The sequence below is a fragment of the Parambassis ranga genome, chromosome 6 (genome assembly GCF_900634625.1).
Source record: "Parambassis ranga chromosome 6, fParRan2.1, whole genome shotgun sequence".
Lineage (NCBI taxonomy): Eukaryota > Metazoa > Chordata > Actinopteri > Ambassidae > Parambassis > Parambassis ranga.
In genome coordinates this window covers 6,232,881-6,256,725 of record NC_041027.1, presented here as the reverse complement: position 1 = coordinate 6,256,725, position 23,845 = coordinate 6,232,881, and the positions used below count along the sequence as shown (strand labels likewise).

Sequence of the window (23,845 nt, the reverse complement as noted above, 5' to 3'; positions counted from 1 at the left end):
ATGCTTAAGCTGCAGCAATCAAACTTGCATTTTCTTCAGGAAATGCTTTTCTAGTTACGATTTATTGTGGCATTTAGCCAATAACTAGGCCTGTTGCGATAAGCATAATCGATTATCAATAATTGCACAATAACTTTAAATGGGCTTGATTTGTTTTTTGCCCCTGATAAATTCACGCTCGTTTGTTTTCCTCTCTTTTTTCTCTCTCCCCCTGCCAAAGAGACTGGATGACAAAAGGCGTCACTCCGGTGGGTCGTAGCGTATAAAGTGTGCAAAGTCCGGTCTGTCTTAAAATGTGTCAGTCACGGGTAGTTCTTATTTTTTAACTCATTGTGTAACTTTTATGTGATGTTCTGAGCAGACCACGGTCAGCTTGCGTCGCCACACTGCATCACAGGGTTGCAGGGCTTAGACGCTGGAGCTCCGAAGCTGCACAATTCCGGTTCAGCACCTCAACACAATTCACCACGAGACTAAACATGCTTATGTATACAACGTGCTATTATCAGAGAGAGTCCGTGTTGTACGAGTGAAGTTCTCTGCCTTCTGACTTGCGGCACTCGCGGCAGCGCCACCCATCAGTACAGTATCTCTGCTATCAGTTTCTTTTATGTGGTTTCTGTCTACATTGTGGCGTTTTTAAAATACACTGCAGCTGTCTGCAGCGGCCCGATGCACGTACACAAACACACATGCAGACACATGTGCGCATAAACAGGTGAGCCCACTCCCACCAGCAGGTAGAGTGCGTGTTGTTTTGCTCTCTGTTGCTCATGACGTGCTAGTTGGATTGACTTAACTCCATTGACTATGCTCAGATAAGCTATGGTAATAGGCCACAATAATAATAATAATAATAATAATATCAACATTAGTATTATTAATATTAATATTAATAGTGTTGATGATTGGGGGCCTTTCCAGTGTTAAATGTTCTTTAGAAATTAGAGTTTATCGATCTTTGAAAGGGTGTACTTGCATTATATGTTGTTATCATTATATTAGTTGAACATGGTCTCAAAACGACAATATTATCGCTTATCACAACAGTTTCTCCTGGCAATTAATCGCAAAATCTGTTATCGTGACAGGCCTACTGATAATGATTAATTTGACGATTAATTGATGACAATTGCACTTACACGTTTTTGACTCTAAATTGCCACATTATTCTAAAATGATACTGACAAATCATCAGTCAAGTTAACTACTTCATTCTAAAGCTGGTAAGTAGCGATTAGGCACAAACCAGCCATGTTTGAAATATAAATATATAAATATATATATATATATATTGATATATATATTGATAACAGATGCACTGCACAAACTGCTTCAAAATAATAATGAAGCAAACATTTAAAATACCTTTGTCCTTTGTCCTTGCATGTTTTCACTCATACTATAGAACAGCAGCAGAAAAAAACATTACAAACAAACCGGACAATTCCACATTTAAATGTATGTTGGCTGAATGGAATTCTTTCCAATATCTGCTGGAGGAGACTTCGCTGTTGTAATGTTTTCCTATCTTGCTGTGGATTCCTTAAATAAAGTTAGGGAGGCAGCTTCTCCAGTCGGAGTTCATTCTTTTAATACGAGCAAACACAGTTACTATGGCAACAACTAACGCTCCACGCTTCACACCTAATGCATGTTGCGTAGGGGTGTGCGATTTGACGATAAATGATCGTGAAAGATTTGATAGTGTCGGCGATCTGCCAGAACGGACAGATCGTTTTACCGTAGAGCACCTTCTATTAATTGCAGTTCTATGTTCGCGCAGACGCATACGTTTTTTTTCACTCGGCCAACTCTCAGTGCGCTTAATGTGAACATGCCCAACCAATGACAGCCTCCCTGTCCCTGAAAAGAAAACGGTGGAACTGGTCCCTAAAACGAACTCCTTTACACACCTTTATGTTCGGTGGTGTTTCTGCCGGCAGCAGCGGCGCGTCTTCTAAGCCTGTGTGTGTGTGTGCCCAACGTGTGTCGCAGTGGAAGGGCCGCATGTATGCGTATGTATTATAATGCTACGAGCACGTACGCGCCCACCTCTCTGAACATTATCAGCTCGTTATATTCAGGTTCGCTGCTGTTCTGCCGTCAGCAGCTCTTCTAAACCTGTGTGTGTGTGTGTGAGCAACAGCTAATGACGTTTTACCAAAACAATGATAACGCAGGCATTTAATAAAGATGCTCCATATGAAAACTCAATACTGTATTCATTGTTTAACCTTAGGAGGCACACTTCAGTCTGTTTAAAGGACTGTTGAATAATACTTTACAGAATTACATTAGTCTTTTTTTATTGAAATAAAACTTTATTTTGTTCTGTAATTGTTATTTTCATGTTTATTGAAAACTAATACTGCATACACTTTATCAGAGTTGTTTGCCTTTTAACTACTACTACTGACAGATTTTTGAGAAGTGACAGAGTACGCTACCTTAAGTCATTCACAAGGAAACATGCAAATTAGTGTCAACGTAAAAAAAATCTTGATAAAATCATGATCGTGATTTTACCATTAAAGAATCATGATATAAAATGTTTGCCATATCGCCCACCCCTAATGTTGCGTATGCATGCGTGGCACTATACTACGGCTGTAGCTGGCGTTGCGGCCTCGTTGCGCTTTATTCGGCTTTCTTCGGCTTTCTTTGTACTCCGGCTTATGGTGACAGACGTTGAACCGCATCATTTAACTGAATACCACTGCCTTCTGCCATTATCGTTATTGTGGGCTCACATGTGCGTGCTTGCGGGTGATGGTGAGAGTACGTCGCACACAAAAATGCATTATCATGACAAGGCACTAATCGCCGTAATCGATAAGTGGCAAATATTAATCGGTGACAGTTTTTCCTGGCGATTAATTGCACAAGCCTAGTGGGAATCTGTAAACTTTGTCTGAAGAAGGTAGCAGCATCTGAAGAAAACATAGCTAAGCTTCACACACATTCAGGCACACCACAAGAGAGAGGCTAACAGGCTTCCAAAATGAGCCTTACAGCAAAAGCTCATTAAGGGGAAGATGTAACAATGTAAATTTTAAAATTAAGCCTCCATATTATTGCCATCTCTTTTCTTGTAAAATGTTTTGTGTAATTGGTTACTCTGGTGCTGTTACAAGTTCATTACCAATGTGAAAAATGTTCACACCATTCATAACTAGAGCATATGTATGAGCATATAATCCAATGACAAAAAAAAAAAATCTCAAAATAAAATCTGAACATCTAGCTACATACATGATTTCTGAGGCTGACAACTGTGCACTCATGGCTGATATAAAACAGAAAGTGTCTGAGTATAACAGTGAGGGTGCCACTCTCAGGGTAAACATTAACTTCAAGAGTAGAAGGTTATTTAGACATACAAGTAGGGCCAAACCAAGGTTAGGTCCACTCATTTTTATATCTGTGATAAGGAAAAATGTTAGAAACCCCTAAAAGTTGAAATTCAAGCAGCATTTTTCTTGCTCTGAGCAGTTACTTCTACTCTTACTGACCTCTTATTAATGCTTGAATATCAGCAGATGTGATACAATTCAACTCATATAATTCACTGTGAATACTGTGCATACTTAAGATTTGCCAGGCTCGACCAACATTAACTGCAACCACTGTGCTACATACTGAGGTGCTAGGCTAATATTTACCCAGTGATAAGAACATCTTGTAGAAAAGATAACAGTAAGGTTATAGCTCAAGGTCTATCAATAACACATTCCTGTGTCATACATTAACTCTGAAACTAAACTGTGAGAAGGACAGATAAAAAATACACAATAAAAACAAAAGCGTCTGATCCACAGTTACCTTTTCGAGGTGAAAGCACTTGACTTGCTGTCACATGGGCCCTGTTTGTTTTAAGTAATCATTACACCAGCTGGGAAGGCAGGTGCGGGGTTGGAACATGTTGACATGTTCTAACCTGTATAATTTTAATATGCTTGACAGATCTGACTATACTATACACAAAGTCTGTCTCTCCTCTGGTTGATCCATTGACGATGTTGAGATGTTGCATTAACTTTAATAGCCTCACACTTTTCTACTTGCCTGTATACTGCATTCCACATGCTGATATTACTGATGTGTTCAAATATATGTAGCTATGACATCATTCCAAAAACAATAATTTTGGATGCCTCCAATGACCAAAATCAAAAAACATATTTGCAGTAAGTAAGAATGCAACTTGCACAAACAATGTACTGCTGTGTGCTACATTTGTGAGAGAGTAACCCAGAACAACAACCAGACATGACTCTCTGGACTTTGTCCAGAGTGAACATGGCTACACAAAAATAGACATTGATCAACACTTCTCCGTGTATGGGCAACCAGGAATGACCAATGAATCTAAACAGCATAACTTGGACTGCCACTGACCCAAGAGAATTATTTTCTGTTTAATAACAGGAATGACAGGTGTAACACATCACAATAGTCATTTAACCTGCTGAGACTATAAATAACTAATGGAGTTTGAGGACAGGGGAAGGACTAAGGACTAGCTGTTCCCAGTTAAATTCACATTGAAAAGACATGGCTACTGTTTCCACAAATTCTAGTAATTCTCTCAAATGCTGACAACACCACAGCAAAGATGGAAAATATCATATCAGGTTGAATGCCACAATTTAGAGTTGATATTCATCAGGCAAAAAAGAGATATATAATATTGAAAGTCACATTCAATTCTGCCAAGCAAAAATCCACTTCTGACAAATACAGTAAATAACAGCTAAGCACAAATTTGGCCTTGACTACATGTGAGCACTGCAGCATGTGCTCTGTCTGTGTGAGACTGTGAGAGCCGTGCAGTACTGACAGCCAGCATCAAGCCAGCTGTTCCTAATATGATGGCACAGATTAAGTCCAGACACTCCCTCATCCTTCCATCGCTTTATCTATCCTCCCTTCAGCACCCCCAACCATGTTAACCCCAGTCTCCAGTGGCGACAGGACTAATGGATGGCCATATGACCTAGATTTACACCAATAGGGTGTTGCAAAGTACAGTATGGGAATTAACAATGAATGCTGTAGCATAGCATAGAAGACGGGCCGCTCATTTAAACAAAAAAGGTAAAATGCTGCAGCTGTTCTTCCGTTTGCAGTGTGCAAGTCCAACCCCACACTTTGTCAAACATTAGGTCTTAGGTTTAAGGTAACAATAAGTGTTCTAAATGCAGGTGTTATAATCAACAAAAAATAAGGATGAATAATGCAAAAACGTACATTACATGTAAAAATATAAACATAACCAGCACACTTGTGGCAAACCATTAACATTCTTAAATACAAGTTGACCTCTTAGCATCATGCATAGAAATCTGAAATTAAGTCATGATAATGACACGAAATAGCCTACAGTTTTTATAAACCCAACTAATGGCACTGGTACTTGGTCAATGCGTGTAGTACATCTGCCTTGACCAACCCTGTATGATATATTACAGACTAAGTGATCATCACAGCTCCATCAAATCTGTACTAAAACTGAATATTCAAAGGATTGCCATAGAAACTACGACACACTACTGCATGCACATTTTATATGTTTAAAACCTCTAATAATCTCCAGCAGGACATTAGAAATGTAAACTAGGTCTGCAGTTACTGTTAAAAAAGGAGACACATGGTCTAAATTTGTGACACTCAGTGGGAGGATGTGTGGTTGATTTGTTCTATTCTGAGACTTGTGGAGGTGCAGGCATGATTTAGGGAACTCACATGGAGAAAATGCCTCCCAGCCAGACTACTCATTTGATCCTTCTTAAAATAGGAAACCCCCTTTGTTCCCACGGTGGGGTCTAACCAGGGTCAACCCTTGCAACCACCATATCCACCCTGTACTACTTAGCATGTGCCTCCCAAATGCTGATACAGTAATGACAAGGACTGCACCTAATGGTGTTCTTATATGTGTTATTCCCTTGTTTATACAGATTTTGGCTTGTTTTAAGTTCAGGAAAGTTGTCAAATGTGTTTGGCAATCTGGCATAAGAAGAGGGAAAGAAGACGGGGGTATTTAGCTAAAGAGCCACCACTGTTCCTTGTGCTTCAGGTTTTACTGGCAGGAGACCCAACCTCCCTCAGGACACATTTAGTTTCTTAGAAGAGTGACTTTGGTCAGCGAGAAGGGAAAAGACAAAGAAACCAGAGCCTATAAAGTAGGCCAGGACACAAAGTCACATTAAAACACGCAAATCGTATACATCACAAAGTATCTTGCTTTTTGTGCTCCTCTGCCCTAATCTTACCATCATGCAACTTGAGCTCCTCCCCTACCTGATATAAATAAAACTCACTCAACAAAATGTCTGACTTCCAGTAAAAAAGGCTCTTTATGAAGAACTCATGAACCTTTAAAAACAAACTGAAACCTGTATGCTTCACATGCTTTAAAACCACCTAGAAACCTGCCCTGTGCAGTCCAATTCATTATTATACATGTGCAAATTGTCTGGATGATTTATCCACTTCCGAATAAGAAAGCAGGTCCCAAGACGCACACACTGGAGCCATGTTTGACCTGGTATACAGACCAAGCCAGCTGGCTGCGTATACGACTGGATCCAGGCCAGGGGTGTTGTGTGTGAGAACCAGCTTTAAGCAGGCCCAGCTAGACTAAGCTGATGGAAGAGAGCCCTGCCGTGATGCCAGGCACTGTCTCTTTGTGTACATTAAAATGCAGAGAGGTGCACATGTATGAATACTACTAAAACATTTAAGGCTTTCAACAATGCACTTAAACGGGGTGCATTCATGACTTTGATTTGCTCTGACACATCCTTGCTTTCATTATTGCCAGTGTCCCACCTCTCAAATCAAAGATACTGTATCAAAAATAAACATCCTTTTTATACATTCCACCCACTACCAAAGGACTGATTTGGGTAAAATTATTTAGAATGCTAAGACTAACCAACAAAATCAAGCTGATGATCTAAATATCTTAACTCAATGGGAAGTCTGCCTGTGGAAGGCTCTAGACTTTTTTTTACATGCAAGACTGTACAGGGATACAGAATGGGTCATAAGCATCAGTGCTTATGACCCATTCTGTATCCCTGTACAGTAAAAACTATGGTCAACGCTTCTGTGACGTCACCCTTTGTTTCTGAAGAGCTGTTGTTAAGCCTCCTGAAGCCCCCAACCGTCGCCATGTTGGCACCGCCACAGTATGCCAAAACTCCAAATATGGACAAAGAGGGGGAGTGGAGCTGAGGCGGGCAGATGATTGCTGAAGCAGGAAACTCATGCTGTGATATAGCAACCGCCTGTCACTCAGAGCAGTAACGCCCATAATTATGCATAATTTTAAGTCTGAATAAAACTAGTGAGTAACAGAATAAACCACCTGTGTACAGTTGACACAACAAGGGAACTTATCAGTTCAGACCAGAATTGGTTTTTTGACCAGGCTATAAACATGTTTATTTCTGCTGTGAAGTTGGCCATTTTAACATGGCAGTCTATGGGGATTGACTTGCTTTTGGAGCCAGCCCCCAGTGTTTGCGGTGAGAACTGCAACTTTTCACACTTACACATTGGCTTCAAGTCTGAGCCCCAGAGGCTGCTGCTTGGTCATAAGCCATTTATCTGATGAGGGCATCTATAAGACCACCTAGAGTTTTTTCACCATGTACCCATTTAAAAGTCAAGCAGAATGTCCTTTTACTTGGGAAGTACTAATAGGATTTTATTACCATTGCATAAAATACTCCTGTACAAGCTTGACCATATTATTGAATATCATTGAAATGACTTTACTAAGGTCAAGACATTAAAAAGCCAAGTTTCACATTCCACCACATTTTCAATTAAATATTTAGGCAGTACAACTTAAGAGTCTTTCTTTTGCTCCAAATGGGATTGGTACAACGATTAAAATGATTCTTGCAGTAGGACAAGGACCTTTTATGGTAAAAGGGTAAAAATTATCTTTAGACATTGCTCAGAAAGAAAAATACTGAAGCGGAAAAGGAGCCTGTGTAATTAAACCAGCCCTGTTTTCAGGCTAGGCCAAGTGTTTTCCTCAGGGGAGTGTGCGTGGTGGTGAGGTCAGTAGTACTTCTGTCTGTCAGCTAAAGAGACAGGAGGTGTGAGGGACTGGGAGGAAGATGCCAGCAGAGAGAGAGACTCATGTCATGTCTGGACAAAAGGCAGGAGATAAAAGATGACAAGGTGTTGCATAAATGACTTTAATTAATGATGCTAAAGCAAAGAACAGCCAGATGGGGAAGTTAAGGATAGGACGAACATACAGACTTCTGATTTTTCAGCTGTTAATTAATGACTAAAAAAATGTATACTGCCTTTTTTTCCTCTCAAATTTAAGCAGATTTGTTTCTTTGTCACAAGTCCTGCAATTATTTCTACGTCTGCCACAGGTCTGTGTCACATCAGGTAAGAAACTGGGTATTGGGCCAATACTAACTGAATAAATAAAGTGCTTTTACATTGACTTTACCAGCTACACTGTTAATTAGTAAAGGACATAAATACAGTGCATCTGGAAAGTTTTAAAAGCGCTACACTGACTTTCCCTGTTACAGCCTTATTCCAAAATGGATTAAATTCATTTTTACCTGAAAATTCTACACAAAAACAGCATGAAAAAAACTTTAAACTTCTGCAAAATTATTTAAAAAAAAAATAAACTATAACATGTACATAAGTATTCACAGTGTTTGCAGTGACACTCATAATTGAGCTCAGGTACATCCTGTTTCCATAATCAAGCCTCAGATGGAGTCTACCTGTGGTAAACTCAGTTGATTGGAAAGGATTTGGAAAGGCACACACCTGTCTATATAAAGTCCGATAGTTGACTGTGCATGTCAGAGCAAAAACCAAGTCATGAAGTCCAAGGAGTTGTCCGTAGACCTCCAACTCTGGATTGTTTAACTTTCTTTTTTTTTTTTTTTAAATACATTTACAAAAGTTTAACTATTTTTTTTCACTCTGGTATGTGTAGAAGTTTGAGGTAAAAAATTAATTTAATCCGTATTGGAAAAAGGCTGCAACACAAGAAAATGTGAAAAACGTGTAGCGTTATGAATACTTTCCAGATGCACTGTAGCATGACACTTAGAAGTTTAAACCAGCAGGTCAAATAAGTTCTGTCACTACATTAGCTGGAACCATCTTAAGAAAACAGAATCTAATCTTAGCATGGGGCTCCTCTAACTCTTCTTTCCACTCAGGAATAGTGATGGAGTAAACAAACATGGTTCACACGCTACTTTCATTAAGTCTCTCATTTGGGGAAAGAAAGACACTCACAAAAGACATGAAAAGGAAGTTGGCCAGCTATACAATGTTAGATTGCTGGGTGCTCTCAAAACCAAGTGGAATGCATAATGTCACACATGATTTGGAAAAAAATAAATAAATAATGAGAACTAATTGGGTCAACCTGCTAAGAGAAGTGGTGCCTTTAGTTAAGCACTCACTTGATAGTCATGTCACAATTCAAGCACTAATTTAAGTATTTTTTTCTATAGAACTAATAACTAAACAGTTACAGACTGTGCTCATGCATATTATATAAATATAAGTAGCAGATTAACTCTTATTTTAAATGGTAAATCACGATTTTGTACTGTCCTTTGGTAGTTTTTAGCTGTGAAGACAGCTTCTTCCTAGATAATACAACACAGATCGACATTTACATAGTGGTATTTTTACTCTCTTCTCAACAACAGCCCTATTTGTTTCCATGTGGCACTAATACATTTCTACCACAACACACAATAATGGTTGCAGCCATTTCTGAACGATAAAACACAATAAATAAACATTAACTCTTACTCTGTGTCTTTCAGTGGTGAGCTCATTAAATAACACCTGGCTTTGTTCATCAAAAGGGCCTGATGAGTACTACATTCTGTGCATGTTCTACAATGCCTACAAGTGATGCTATTTAGCATTAATTGCCTTAATTTATTCTGCCTGATAACCAATTGGGATTTACTTTTTCTTTAATTGTTGTAAGGTCGGGCTGGTCTTTAATGAACTGTCTCCAGGCAAACAATGTGCAACATCTTGACCTATGGAAAAATAGAATATGACCTATATATCTCATTGTCCTATTAAGACCTCTCGCTATACCTTAAATCAACCATGTTAAACGACACCACAATAAGACATTTATTGATCAAACTAACTAACTTCTTGAGTAAACCGAAATGATTACAGAAGAAATGTTAAATGTTTGGTGTGTAGAGTGACTGAAATAAACACATTAAAGGTGATTTACTGCCGCTGACAGACTAGACATGTTGAGAAGAATTATACAATGTTCTCCATCTGCTGACATACAGTACATGTACAGTGAATGAGTATGAAAATGCGTACATAATTCTAAACCCAAGTTATGTAATGCAGGAGAGATAAGTGAACAATGTAAAACAGACATTTCTGTTTATATCCATTATAACATTACATTAAATCCCATAGTCTAAAACAGAACAGTTAGGTGTGAGCTGGAGAGTACAGACTGAGACGTTTTTTTCTGGTTAGTGTATAATTTGCAGTTAAGTCTCATATGTCTTTGACACACACATGCCAAGATAAACAGCTTGGGAATGGCCGAATCCAAAACACTTCCTGAGTGAATCAAGCAGTGTTGTGTTTTTCACAGTACTGTCTGACACCATGTTTGAGCTGTGTGAAATAATGTGAAACTTTTAACTGACATGATCGCAACACAATTTTAAGATACCAAAACAATGAGGTATCTGCACTGTTATTAATTCCACCATACAAACGACTAAATGCTCCTAGTGCAGCATTTTACAACATGCATAGAGACTGGTACACTTATCCATTCAGGACAACCAAAACACACAGTGTCTCATGGGAAGCTGAAAAAAGCAGCAGTAACTAGTTATTATATTTTGCCTGCCACTGTATGAAAGATCAACGTGGACTCCAGGCAAACTGCCTGTTTTCAGGCTTTGCGTATCTCTCTGAAGTACCATTCAGTAGCCAACTGTCCTTGTGCAACCCCAAATATTTACTCTTTTCTAACCCAAGTGAATCTGACACACCCTCTAACGCGCAGATCTCAGCTCTGTCAGACTGTTTCTCTTTTTCAAAAGCTGCACTGTGCACCAGTTTTACAACTCTGACACACCATTGCTGCCATTTAAATGCAGAGGTCACAACAATAACATTGATGCAAACTTTACTTAAGTAACAGTAGGATCACATCCTGTTGAGAAGATAGTAGGATAAAATGCAATAAAAGTGTCAAAAATAAAGTCAACTTTACACCTTAAGAGACATGCCCTACTTCTCTATGCTGCTCAGAACGCAAGTTATCCCTCCTGGCAACACTTGGTAAAAATGTGCTTGCATTTGTGTCAAATTTTGAAAGTAGACTGATTCCTGGGAGATAATAAGTTCACAAATTAAACAGGTCTACAGTTTTCAGACACTCATACCTTTGGCTTTATTCATAAATTAACTGAATTAACTGCAGGTAAAACAGATAGCTTGCTAATTTAACAGAGTGTATGTATTAAGATATTTAAAGCATGGGTCACCATGTGAGAGCTCAGCTTACCTTTCACTTGAGCCGCAGGAGACACAGCATCCACAGGTCTTTGTTGGAGCAGCCTGTCTCACCTGCAGAGACACAAAAGTTAGAATAAGGTTTCACTTTAACTCACACAGTGCAAACAGAAAAAAACTGCCTCTCCTCCAGCGCTTCTCCTTCCCATGCCCCTCCTGGTCACACCACTGTGCTAAGGCCCCACCCTGTTCAATCCCAGTCCTACGGGACCTGCTAAGATCCCTCTCGTTCATCCACCTGCATACACTGCTAATTAGTTGCCACAAGAGTTGCCTCAGTGACATGCTACTCATTACGAATTATCTTCCAAAATGTCAAACAAAATTAAATTAAAATTAAAATTAAAATTAAAACAACAATATAAAATGCTTTATGAACAGAGGCAATATTATCTCCAGCCATCATTAAGTCAACAGAAGCTACAGAAGAACTAACCAATCATTTTTTTATTATTCTTGGAGCTCTACTACTCTTACACTAAACAAATACACACCCTACTAGGATGTGAATCCAGGAAAACTGGAATTAAATTGAATTAAACAGGTTGTATTTGGCTTATTGTTTTATTTATCATTCTCATCCACCATTGTTACTTTTTCTTTTCCCTCAAAATGTCTCTTGATTGTGCTTGTGCAAAGAACAATGTAGTCTCAAACAGCTGGTATGTGTGATAAGCCACAAATCCAAAAACCACACAGATATAAATTCACACAGGGGCATGCTCACACACCCATAATATATACTTTAAAACAATTTCTAACAGATCTAAATTCTGAAATGTCAACACTGCAAAAGCCTTGCTACAGGGAAACATAAGCATCCTATAAAGTCAGACTGAAGAACTATGTGCACCACTTGACTACAGTTCAAGGGCCCATTTCATTAAGGAGGTTTAACAAACTCTTTAAGTTTAGTTTAAATGATATCTAATTTACACTGACAGGGAAAACTGAGTTTCTAGTTTCAGAACAGCTGATTTGAATCAGTTCAATAAACTCTTACGCAGGTTGAATGTGGGTCAAACAGTTCCACCATGACTACAAAAAAGCAAACCTGAATTAAGCCCTGATACTACAATTCACCATGCCAACAGATGCTAAAAAGGCTTTTTAATTTTGGACATATTTCTTTTAGAAAAAACAAAACAAAAAAAAACAGCTGCAGAGCTGAGGCAAGAAAGTTGTAAGTGGGTAGTGTATGGTTATGGTTGTGGTTGTATCAATTAATGTAACAATATGAAAAGCAAAAAAAAAAACGACTTGTAGGATGTAAAGAATTATTAACTAAAAATGTCTGTGCTAGAATGTACCTGACTGGGGGAATGAAATGTAACAGCTTCTTGGCTTTGTAAAAGTAAAGTAAAACTTGGGAATTCTTTAGGAAAACCTGCTCCCGTCCAGGTTTCTCACTTTCTGAAATTGGTTTGACTAACCTCCCTTATTCAAATGGTGAATCTGAAGTTTCCCTAATTTCAGGCCTCACATACACAGTTTTCACTAAACCTGCTTTATAAAACAGGCCCCTGGACAAACATTTGCAGTTCAAAGTATTTCTCTAGGAAATTTGAACATTTTTTTCTCCTCCAGGATCATATTGGGTAATATTTAGATATTAATAATATTTAAATTATTTTGTCTAGGAAATATGCAAGACATGACAAAGCATAGAAGCACTGGCAATACGTAAACACCACAAAGTGCTGCCATTTTGTGCTGCCCAGCTGCTCTGAGTGTTTTCCTTTGAAATATTTACAGTATATAAAGAGAACCAGCCTTGACAAGGGTGCTCCTCCTCTGTTTTGTTAGGGTTAGGGTTAAGAAAAATATGTTTACAAGTCTTAAATATAAATAGTTGATATATTTTAATGGCCATAAGATATCATGGGATATTTGCTAAATTATTATTTCACAGACAGGAAAACATTCCACTTTACTGGATATGGAATGGATTTCCCCCTAGTCATTAATCTAATACCAAACCAACAAGTGGGCTAAGCAGCAGTGGTGGAATATGTGACTTTAAACCCTACTGCTAAGCAAAAGAGTATAACAGTCAAATATGTTGTCTAACCTAAATAAGATGTGAATTGAAAGAGAATCCCTGGGATGACAGTGCTTGGGGACAAAAGCAGAGCAGAGAGGCAGCGCGAAGACAGTCCTGACACAGACAGGAAGAAAAAGAAAACAGAAAGAAATGGAGAAGATGGAAGTGGTTTTAGAATCCGTCCAGATGCCAATAGCACACTACAAACAACACCACTTTATTAGTCCTGTATAAAACCAATAGTGTTTTGCAGAAATGGTGCAAACTACAAGTGAAGGACGACACTGTGACCCAAAATGTGGCATACTTTAGATGAAAGGACTCCAGCGCTGCACACTTCTAGCTGCCCCACATTTTCTCAGATCAGATTAGACCAGATGTCAAGTATCTGCTCTCAGGACCAATTGACTGTCCAATGAAAGTAACCACATGCCACAAGGAAAATAAAAGGCAAGATTGCAAATAGACTTAAGACCACTAAAAGGATTTCCAAACCCTCTGTAATATTTTTGAGAACTGTTTTAAAGTTTTTTATTTCTTTGCAGCATCCTAATCATTAGCATCCGACAAATCTAAATGTGGGCAAAAGGGGTAAAACACGAGGGATGAACGTGGGTGGCCTTTAGACAGACAGTTAACCTGTAACAGCACCAGACTGCCACTCAAAAGCCCCTCACAACTAATCACACAGAACTTGACCATGTACAGTCATATCAATCAAATTGTCTACTGGGATTACATGCTTTTGCCACTTACTAAAGGCCCGGTGAACATGGAGCTAAATCGAGATATCTAATGTAAAGCATGCCGTCCTAAAGACTATCATGGTTTACAAAGAGCTTTCCCTTTCTACTTTATTTATATTCACAGAACTGCACCAAATGAAATTCAGCAAGGGAACAATCAGCTGGACTAGCCCCACATATGGTGATGGATGGCCTAAAAACTGCTAAATGCATATTGTAACATCAGTACCCTGCATTATTCTCTCCCAGCATACAAGTAAGTAACATTTACATAAGAGCATTGTCAGTTCGCCAACTTTCACAGCAAGAGAGAGCCAAGACTGACTCATAGGAAGGGTCTAGGCCAGATCCTGCCCACTGATTTATAGTTGTGTCTCTGGCTCAGTTAAATGAAACAATAGGAAGGGTGTGAATAATAACTTGAGGCTAGAAGTAGGTGTTGCAACAGAGAATATAGTAGTGGTAAAAAACTGGCAAAACTGCCACATAAACCCTCTAGCATTTTTATCTGATAACTTTCAATTGTATATCCCCAAATAAATTCAACCTTTTGTTATATTTAATGGCTTTCCAACTTACTTTATTGCATATAGAACATGTGGTATTTATATTCTGGTGAGAAATGATCAGGGTAAAAATAGTGAAAAATGCACAAACACTGTTTGGGCTTCAGATAGTTAATGTAATCTTAAGGCTGCTGCAAGTCAAACATGGCTCAGCCAGTCATCATCAGCAGAATTTATCATTAGTCAGAGTCCTTCGTTTGGTCTGTACCTGACATACTAATCTAACATGATGGGACTGGTATTCAGAAATGTTGTTAAGAACTGTTTGTCTTATTATGCCAAACAACTAAGAAAAAACAGACCATAAACTTCTATTCTCCCAACACAGAAAAATCAGACCGCTGAGACACAGGGACACAAAGTGAGCACTCACTGTTTGTAATGTCAGTAGGGGTAAGGGCACTTAACATTAAGTGCAGTCAAAAGCCTTACAGACTAATTATTGCTCATCATGTGCCCTCCTACCCTGGGACTTGTTGTTTGTGCCATTAGGTTTAACTCTAGGTTGGCACAACAAAACTGGTAAGCACTATCAGAAGGTCACTATCAGTGCCTACATCTTAATAGCAATATCTCAAAGATGCACCTCTTATGTGGAGAGATTAATAATAATATTAATCAAGTTGCAAAATGAAGACAGAAAAGCAAGGAAGACACTGTATGGAAAAGAAAGCAAACTCAGATGTAGACATGTTTGCCCTGAGCAGCTTTAAGGATTCCAGTTTTCAACTGGAGTTTTTTTTTGTTTTTGTAAAATAAAGTTATAGTTACAATACAAACAAATCTATTTATAATTTATCTGACTTCTCTACATATGAAAGTATTGAGATCGTCCTGTTCATGCTTCAGCCTGTTCCCACTACTGTACTTCCATATTCCTGACCAGCCTGTTTAACAGCAGTGGCTTGTCAAAGAGAGTGTTAAAAGCATTCGATTGTCACAAGATGGTTCCATGGGGTAAATGAGGTATTCAGTTTCCACTGAACTTTCACACTGTATGGGAAACATAGCAGTATTCCATGCAAACCATGTAGTTTGTCTTTTACACGTTGGTGCGGGTCTATCTTAAGATGTCTGCTTCAAAGTAGCACATATTTGTCAAACATGAAGAAGAGATGTGATCACTAATCATGTCCCTAGTTTACACTATGTTCACTGAAGCAGAAACTATATCAGCTGTGCTGTTCACAGTAGCTATGTTGCCTGTGGAAAATATTGGCACATATGGAAAGGGACATTGCTCAATCAAAAAAACCAAAGCCTAAGTAGTAGAAAAATCTTCTCAACATATATTTAAATACTGAAAAACACACTTGATTTCATACCACATGTTAGACAAGAAGATTGATATCAACATTCCCTCTGTGTCTTTAGTACAAAGATCATAGCAAGATGTGTTTACCAAATGCAAAAAAATAGAAGTAGGGGGAATGTTAGAGACAATGGGACACTAACACTGGATGGACAAAGGTTTTGCAGAAGTAATTTCAAAATCATCTAAACAGTTTTCACACCTGGAAACCACAGATTCAATGGCATCTATGGCTGCAAACTGGTAAAAATTAAATGTATAATCTTTCTATCATATAGACAGGTGTTATAAATCCAAAAGACAAAAAAAGTGGAGTATCCCTATAAGGCTGCATTTAGATAATGCCCCATGTCATGGAACCTATCCTTGTCTTGAAACCGAAGATCCTGTCGAAAGGTTAAGGCAACGCTTTGATCCTTGTAGCTGATTGGCAAGGACAGCTACCAGTTTCTGTTTATTTTAACCTAACAGTGGCACTTTCTACTCACCTGACCAATTCATTAGTAAACACTCTTCAAGATACGATGCTGTCGATTTTTATTTCCTAATGCAGCAAAGCTGTAATATTAAACTAATGCAGGCAACAACTGTGTAGCAAATGAAATGCTGTACTATAAAGGCATAGGCAGGCAAACGGCAAAAGATAGAGTCAGTCTGTTTCAGTCTAGAGGCCAAAGCGGGCTTTAACACATAGATGACGTAATTGAGCGTCACCACAACACCTCTTTCATAATAAAATACAGTGTACAAAGTAAAACCTACAACAACCCCCACTGTAAACTCAACACAGATGTCGCAGCTTATCCCTTAAAAATGCAGCTTATCAGCATTTGACATGGGGTGTGAACTGTGCCAGTAATTTTCCGGGATTGGACCAAATCTTTGTGCAAGTACTGCCCCACAGAAAAGTGCAACTGATTCATACTTTAGAGACGGATACTTAGAGACAGATTTTACAGATAATTAGATGAATGTTAATCATGGCAATGGAGTCTATCAACAATCAACACATATTGCAAATCTGCATAATTCAGGAAGTACAGACCCCACCCTTCCACTTCATCGGCAAGCAAACATGTTTATTTAATAACTCTAATGTCCGTATTCCCTATATGCAGACATAAAAGAATCCATCATTCAAACTGACAACTCTTAAAAAAATCTCTACTTTCGTTTTTCCACCAGGCTCTAATTATGTTGAAGTGCGACACTGGTTCTGAATAAAAGGCTTGCAAAAGTTCCACAGGATAGGCTAAAGGCATGTGAGAGGGGAATATTGATTGCAGAGGTGTTAGCTGCCTTGAGCTTATGGGAAGAAGAGTGGTAGATGTATGGTGTCAAACATGCTCTATAAATACAGACACCCGCAACTTTAAGCCAAGGTCCTGGGGTCAGGAGGTATGCTGAAAATCCTAAATGTGTTTTTGGTTCTGCAGTAAGTAAATAGTAAAATACTGTGTATCATATACATACCGTTAAGGTTACAGAAGTTATTTGTTTTTTAATTAAAAAGGAAAGCAGCTTCCCCAGATTAATTTGGTAACAGCACAAAAGAATACTGTTTACAGACATTAAATGATATTGTAATCCTGGTGTCAACACTAAGAACAGCAAAAAAGATTAACACAGGTAAAATAAATGGGCTGTGGGCGATCTGCATCGAATAGAGAGTTATAACACATTCCAAATTATATAAATACAGCTTCTACAGAATATCTATACAAAGACTCCAGTTTAATCACAAGGCCACAATGTGCATCCTATTATTCTTTGTTCAGATATGAGTTTTCTCCTAGGGAAAAAATGACATTCTGTGACAAAGGGACCTGCTTTTAGACATAAAGGCCAGCTTAAAGTGGCATAATATTATTTGAAAAGAAAATCTGCAAGACAAGGGACAGAAATCTTGGCACTATAAAGGCTGCTAAAAGTGCGTTTGCTCTCTGGGGGCAGAAAGACAGATTCAATATAGAGCGGTATTAGCCTAGATTCCCCCACTAGATCTCGGGGAAAGCATTTAGATCTCTGGGGAACTGGAACAGTGCTGAGCCACTTATCAACTCTGGAGTAGGACACTTCCATTGTGAGGAGTGGTCAGATTCAAAGAAATAGTTTATACAAGGGCAGAAAGAATATGAATTTAACTGTTTTACCACATTCTTAGTGGCTATAAGTGATTAGACACACACAAGAATGAAGTGAGAAACAAGGAACGACAATCAACAAAGGTCCATGGCTTCCTGGGGAGCACATCTACACCATGCAGTTGGACTGGGTATTTTTAATGTATCCCTCACAGCACAGCATGGAAGTCGGGACATCTGTTGCTGTGTCTTCCTGCTAGAAAAAGCAGTGACAAATAAAAAGCACTAAACACCCACAGAAAGTGACTCAAAATGCTTTTTACATTCCCACTATTTTTTCCTCTTTCTTTTATTCACTTCACCATTCTCTCTCCATTTGTCATTCACAGCAGAGCAAAGCCACAGTTCCAGCTGATAGGCTTAAGGCCCAACACCATTAAATGTCCCCACCTGATTAGGCTAAGGTAGACTGTCACATGTCATGACCAGACAGATCAGCACAGAAACCCTCTCAGCATTATTAAAGCCAAGTTAAAAAAAATTAAAACACAGAATAAGTGTTTGTTTGCTCTATTTAACCTAAAGATGATGATGATGATGATGATGATAATAATAATAATAATGGATGTGATAAAGAGAATGAGATATATCCTACTTAGGACAAAATAGATCTAAACAAAATCAGGGTTAAAGGAGTAAACAACAGTGGTGTTTGTCATTAATGATTCCATGACCTAATTCTGATGGTCACACTATATTAATGACCTCCAAACGCTTCCCATGTTACCCTCACTGCTATTGACACTACTTCCAGGCTGACATTTTGCTGGACATTCAATATCGCATCAATTTTTTCCCCATGTGAGACAGAGACAGGATATTAGTGCAATGAGTTAAAGTGCAGATAGATCCCAAAAGGATTATAGTGCCACAGCAAATTAAAACCTGCAAAGCTTTGAGACAAAGTGCAAAACAATACTCTTCTAAAATTTTCCAGATCTCACCTAACATTCCACCTCTAATGCTAATCATTTCCTCCTGTGCCTTGAGACCCCCCCCCTGTATTTTAAGTGACACATTCCAGTAACCCTTTAAACTATTAACTAAAGTGCACTCCACTGTTATTCTCATCATCAGCACAGTCCAACACTACATAATACCACATGATTAAAGATGATGATGAGGTGCACTGTAATGGAAATAACTAAAGAAGGATGAGGCAAAGTGGCACTAAAAAATCTCCATCATCTACAGTTAGTCATTATCTCAAGTTCTAATACCACAAGCATGGTCTGACGACCATTCAAAACCGACACCGTTCTAACCATTTAAACAGTCTGATCATAATATAATGAGTGATCGTCCCGTTTTGTTTTTACTTTAGCCTCACACACACACACACACACACACAAATGCATGTCTCTATAGCCTCTGTGTTGGTAAATTCGCATATTACCAGTTTGAAGAAAATAAACTTCTGGTACACAAGATATGTAATAAACACTGTTTTTATAACACTTCAACCATACTTGTTCGCATGATATCAATATATATGCCCAATGCCCTTTTTGATTGATGTACAGTAGCTGTGTAGTACTTATCATAATAAATTAAATCATCACATTATAAAGGCTTTTTGATAGCAGCAGTTCTCTGCATAGAAGACTGGGGGTATTTACTATATGCCTGAAATGTGCCCATGTCAGAGCTTAGAGGTTTGGCATTGCGCAACAGAAGAGCTACATCATGCAGAAGATACCTTGGCCTGCACTACACACATATGACATTTAAATGTCTACTAGCTCTGCAGTCCTTGTCTGCATTTTATAATGCATGCAACACGTCGCATCTAGCAAGCCATCCCAATGGTATACAGGGAATTGTGAATCCCCTGACTAATGGAGGTTGTTTTGGAAGCAAATTAACCACAATTCCTTTGAGTGGTATGTCACCATGCACTACACAGGGCTGCGTTATCGCTTCTTCGTCGCTCCAGTTTCATTACAGTGGAAGCAGGGGACAACAGGGAGGTAACATGAATAAACATGAGAACCAGAATAGGTCCGTACCCTTGCCTGTAACAGCCACCTCTCGGCATCGGCTAGGTTCATGGTTGCTATGCAAACGAGTGACAGCAAGGCTGCAGCCGCATGGGGCATGGTCCTGAGAGCACCGTGGAGAACAGGGTTCACTTTGGTTAGCAAGCTAGTAACGTTAGCCACTACTCAGCCAGACAGCCAACCAGACACACACTCAGATAACGTTACTATCATCACTGACTAAATTTCTCCAAATACAACGACGCGAGGACGCCTAAAAATAAAGTCAGATCCTCCTCATTATGTCAGTCAATGGTATTGCAGCACCGCTAGCTAGCATAAGTTAGCACATAAAACATACGATAGTTGAAGGGACACAAGTACTGTTCGCTAAAAATAGCAAGTTATCCCTCAGGTTGTGTTGGTGTGTTGAAGTAAAATAGCAGTTCCATAAAAACAACTCACTGTTTGTCGACTAGGGCAGCGCTCAGACAGTTGTTCCTCAGCTTCCTTCCCAGTCCAGCGTCATAGCACAGGGCTGTATGAGACAGACAGCTGGGTTGTGGGGGACGGTCGGAGGAGAAGTTGCTCCGTTTTAACCAACATGGAGAGTGCGAAGTGGAGGACTGGATCCTGCTGCAGTTCATCTGGCTGCTGCCACACATGGAGCTCTCTGGCGACACCTGTGGTCGCACAGCGCACTACACCTGCTGTGACCTACAAGCAAAGTTAACATTTTATCTACAATAATATGACCTTATTTTCATGGTTTAGATAAATTGTTTAGTTTAGTAAATAATGTAAAAACATTATTATTATTATTATTGTTGTTGTTGTTGTTATAAAACAAATTAGTATTATGATTAGGAATAAAGGATCATTTTTTGCTTTATCTAAATCAAACGCAATTAGTTTTTGAATCCTAGTATTAAAATGTGTTTAGTATCTGAGCAGTAAGACTACATTACCCACAAGTCTATGCACAATATTTATCACAATAAAAACCCCAAAGTTCTATTGTTCACCAAGATTTTTTTTTTGCTTTGAATTGCTAAACCCCTATGTTGTTTCTTGCTTCAAATTGAATGTATCTCATTGCTTTACTGACCTAGACCTGCTTTTATATGCTGTTCAAGTATATACATATGCATTTTAATAACAGTTGTCTTGTATCGTATTTTTGCATTTTTAGATTGGATTGCTGATATAATAGCTCTATGTCTTCATATGCTTATTATTGCAAGTCACAGCACAAGAAAAGTATACAGAGACATTCAAATGCCAAAGCTATTTTTAAATCCAACTTGTGGATTTAAGGGATAAAACAAGAGTGACGCAGAGGAATCTGGGTTTGAGGTGAAGAAATAGGGAAAAAAGGGGAAAACTGTTTACTGAAGGTGATACGCCAGCAGAATATTTTATTACCCCCACACCAGGAGGATCCTCTACTGCGTAAAAAATGATTGCCATCCAAATTGTACAAAACCTCCCAATGTTGAATCTGATGTACGCTGTGAAACTGTTTGAAGTCTCCTAGCAAAAAGCTTTTTCCTTGTGAGTTAGAAACAGAAATGGATATTATTTATTCATCTGACAAGGGTGCACTTATCTGCAAGTTGAATAATGCAGGGTTGTGCCAGTTCAGTCCTCCTCTTGCAGCATGCAGCATTGTAATGTGTTGGGGCTTTTGAATCTTCTCATTTGGTTCAGACCACACAGGAGCTACTTACAAAATGAATTTATCAGTTATGAAGCATCTGGTGTTGTCATATTATTTCTGTTATTATCTTATAGAATGTTGTCTGTCTCTCTGAGACTCTTATCCATCCAAGTCATGGTATACCCAAGAGTTTAAAATTAAGGCAACTACACCATGAGTCCAGTTGTTTTAATTTTAAATCTTGAGTACTTATACATTGTTACAAATCATACATATTCTAAGCAACATTAAAAGTCAAAGTTGTGCAGAAATAACATTATATTCAGAGCAACTTTAATCACAATTCCATTAAATAGACTATAGACGATGGCCTCTTTAGTCCCATTTATTCTGACAAAATGGGACAAATGTGCTTCTTTTACATATCTGCATTGTACCAGCAAGCATCTTATACAGCATTTGCAATTCTTATTTTCCTATTAAAAACATGAGTGCTCACAACGTTTTAAAGTATAATAAAATAATAAAATACAAAGACAGCCTTAAAATATCTACAGTCTAACCACATACATCACTAATCTTTTTTTTTAAGTAAACGTACCTGCCTCATGAAAAATTCATGTTGAGCATAAAGCTTATTACAAAAATGTCCATATATAGAAGGGACTAGATTACATTACAATTTCTGTGAGGAATGTACAGTGTCAGATATACAGAAGATCATAACAATGGATGTCACACATGCCAGTAAAATGTTGAGCTTTCATTATTTTCCTGAGCTACTGTTTAATGTGACCCACTTATTTCAGAGTGAAAATGAAAAATGTAACAATCAAGTGTGGGGTATAAAGCAAAATAACAATTTAAGAAACACTGGCCAAAACATAATCAACAATATTGATAAACACAGCTTTATAGTCAACAGTGTAGAAGATAAATGCATCCAGTGCATTATTTACAATACAGTCCATACAAATACAAAAAGACTCCTTCATCAAAACACATTGCACAGTTCACATGTGAAAATAATCCCTCTAGTCCCTATCCGTCTCAAAAAGAAGAATGCCCCCTAGTGGTATTACAGCATACGTGTTAACAAAAGGCACAAAGGAAGTTTTTTCCAGAAAAATCAACAGTGTCTGTTATAATACAGCATCCAACATACTACCTGAGCAAAAAAATGTAATCATCATATACAGTAGAATGCAAGAAAACAAAAATATGCAATTATAAGAAATTTCCATATCTATAAAAGCATGCCAAGGTATAAAAATAAATACAGCACAATCTGCAGCATTACAAATATTTGCTCATTTTCTAAAAGAAAAATGAAGAGATGGAAGATGTCCTGGTCCATTTTTAATCACGGTATCCAGTTTTGGAATAGCCTTTTTTTGGTTCTACATTCTCATAAATCGAGAGTGCAGCAGTGTTTTGGTAGATCAGATCCACATTGTTCCCAGTTCTTGAGTGAATGATGTCCAAGGCACATTGGTTTAAGAACACATACTGATCCTGCAACCATAATGAACAGAAGCGTTCACCGAGCTGCATTTATTTCATTATAAAACAAACTCAAAGTAATGTGAGTGTTTCCTACCTCTGTCTGCACCATAAGAGGCCGGTGCATGCGCAGATCGTGAACGATGCCATACACGTCCACAATGTTTTCCCTTTCAATCTGGAAGAGCAGACGGTCGATGGCTATGAAGGTACCTGTGCGCCCCACGCCAGCGCTGAGTGTAGATGAAACAGGCAAAAAGGGTGAACTCAGACAAAATACTTTCATGATA

At 38.4% G+C, this 23,845-nt stretch overlaps 2 protein-coding genes across 6 annotated transcripts in view; both read right to left on the bottom strand.

The window, feature by feature from the left end:
- The window catches only part of osbpl5 (oxysterol binding protein-like 5), a 36,364-nt gene extending 15,336 nt beyond the window's left edge, over window positions 1–21,028 (bottom strand). The window contains exons 1-2 of the mRNA XM_028407780.1: window positions 20,858–21,028; window positions 11,594–11,655 (exon numbers count right to left, since the gene is read on the bottom strand). The gene's annotated coding sequence lies outside the window, so the exon portion shown is untranslated. The remainder of the gene's footprint in view (window positions 1–11,593; window positions 11,656–20,857) is intronic.
- A 1,237-nt stretch (window positions 21,029–22,265) lies between these two features.
- Window positions 22,266–23,845, bottom strand: part of LOC114437149 (receptor-type tyrosine-protein phosphatase beta) — a 38,578-nt gene continuing 36,998 nt past the window's right edge. For all 5 annotated transcript variants that reach the window (XM_028407625.1, XM_028407626.1, XM_028407629.1 and 2 more), the window contains 2 exons: window positions 23,653–23,788; window positions 22,266–23,567 (listed from right to left, as the gene is read on the bottom strand). In XM_028407625.1, coding sequence (XP_028263426.1) covers window positions 23,412–23,567; window positions 23,653–23,788 — 292 coding nt within the window. In that variant the 3' untranslated portion in view covers window positions 22,266–23,411. The remainder of the gene's footprint in view (window positions 23,568–23,652; window positions 23,789–23,845) is intronic.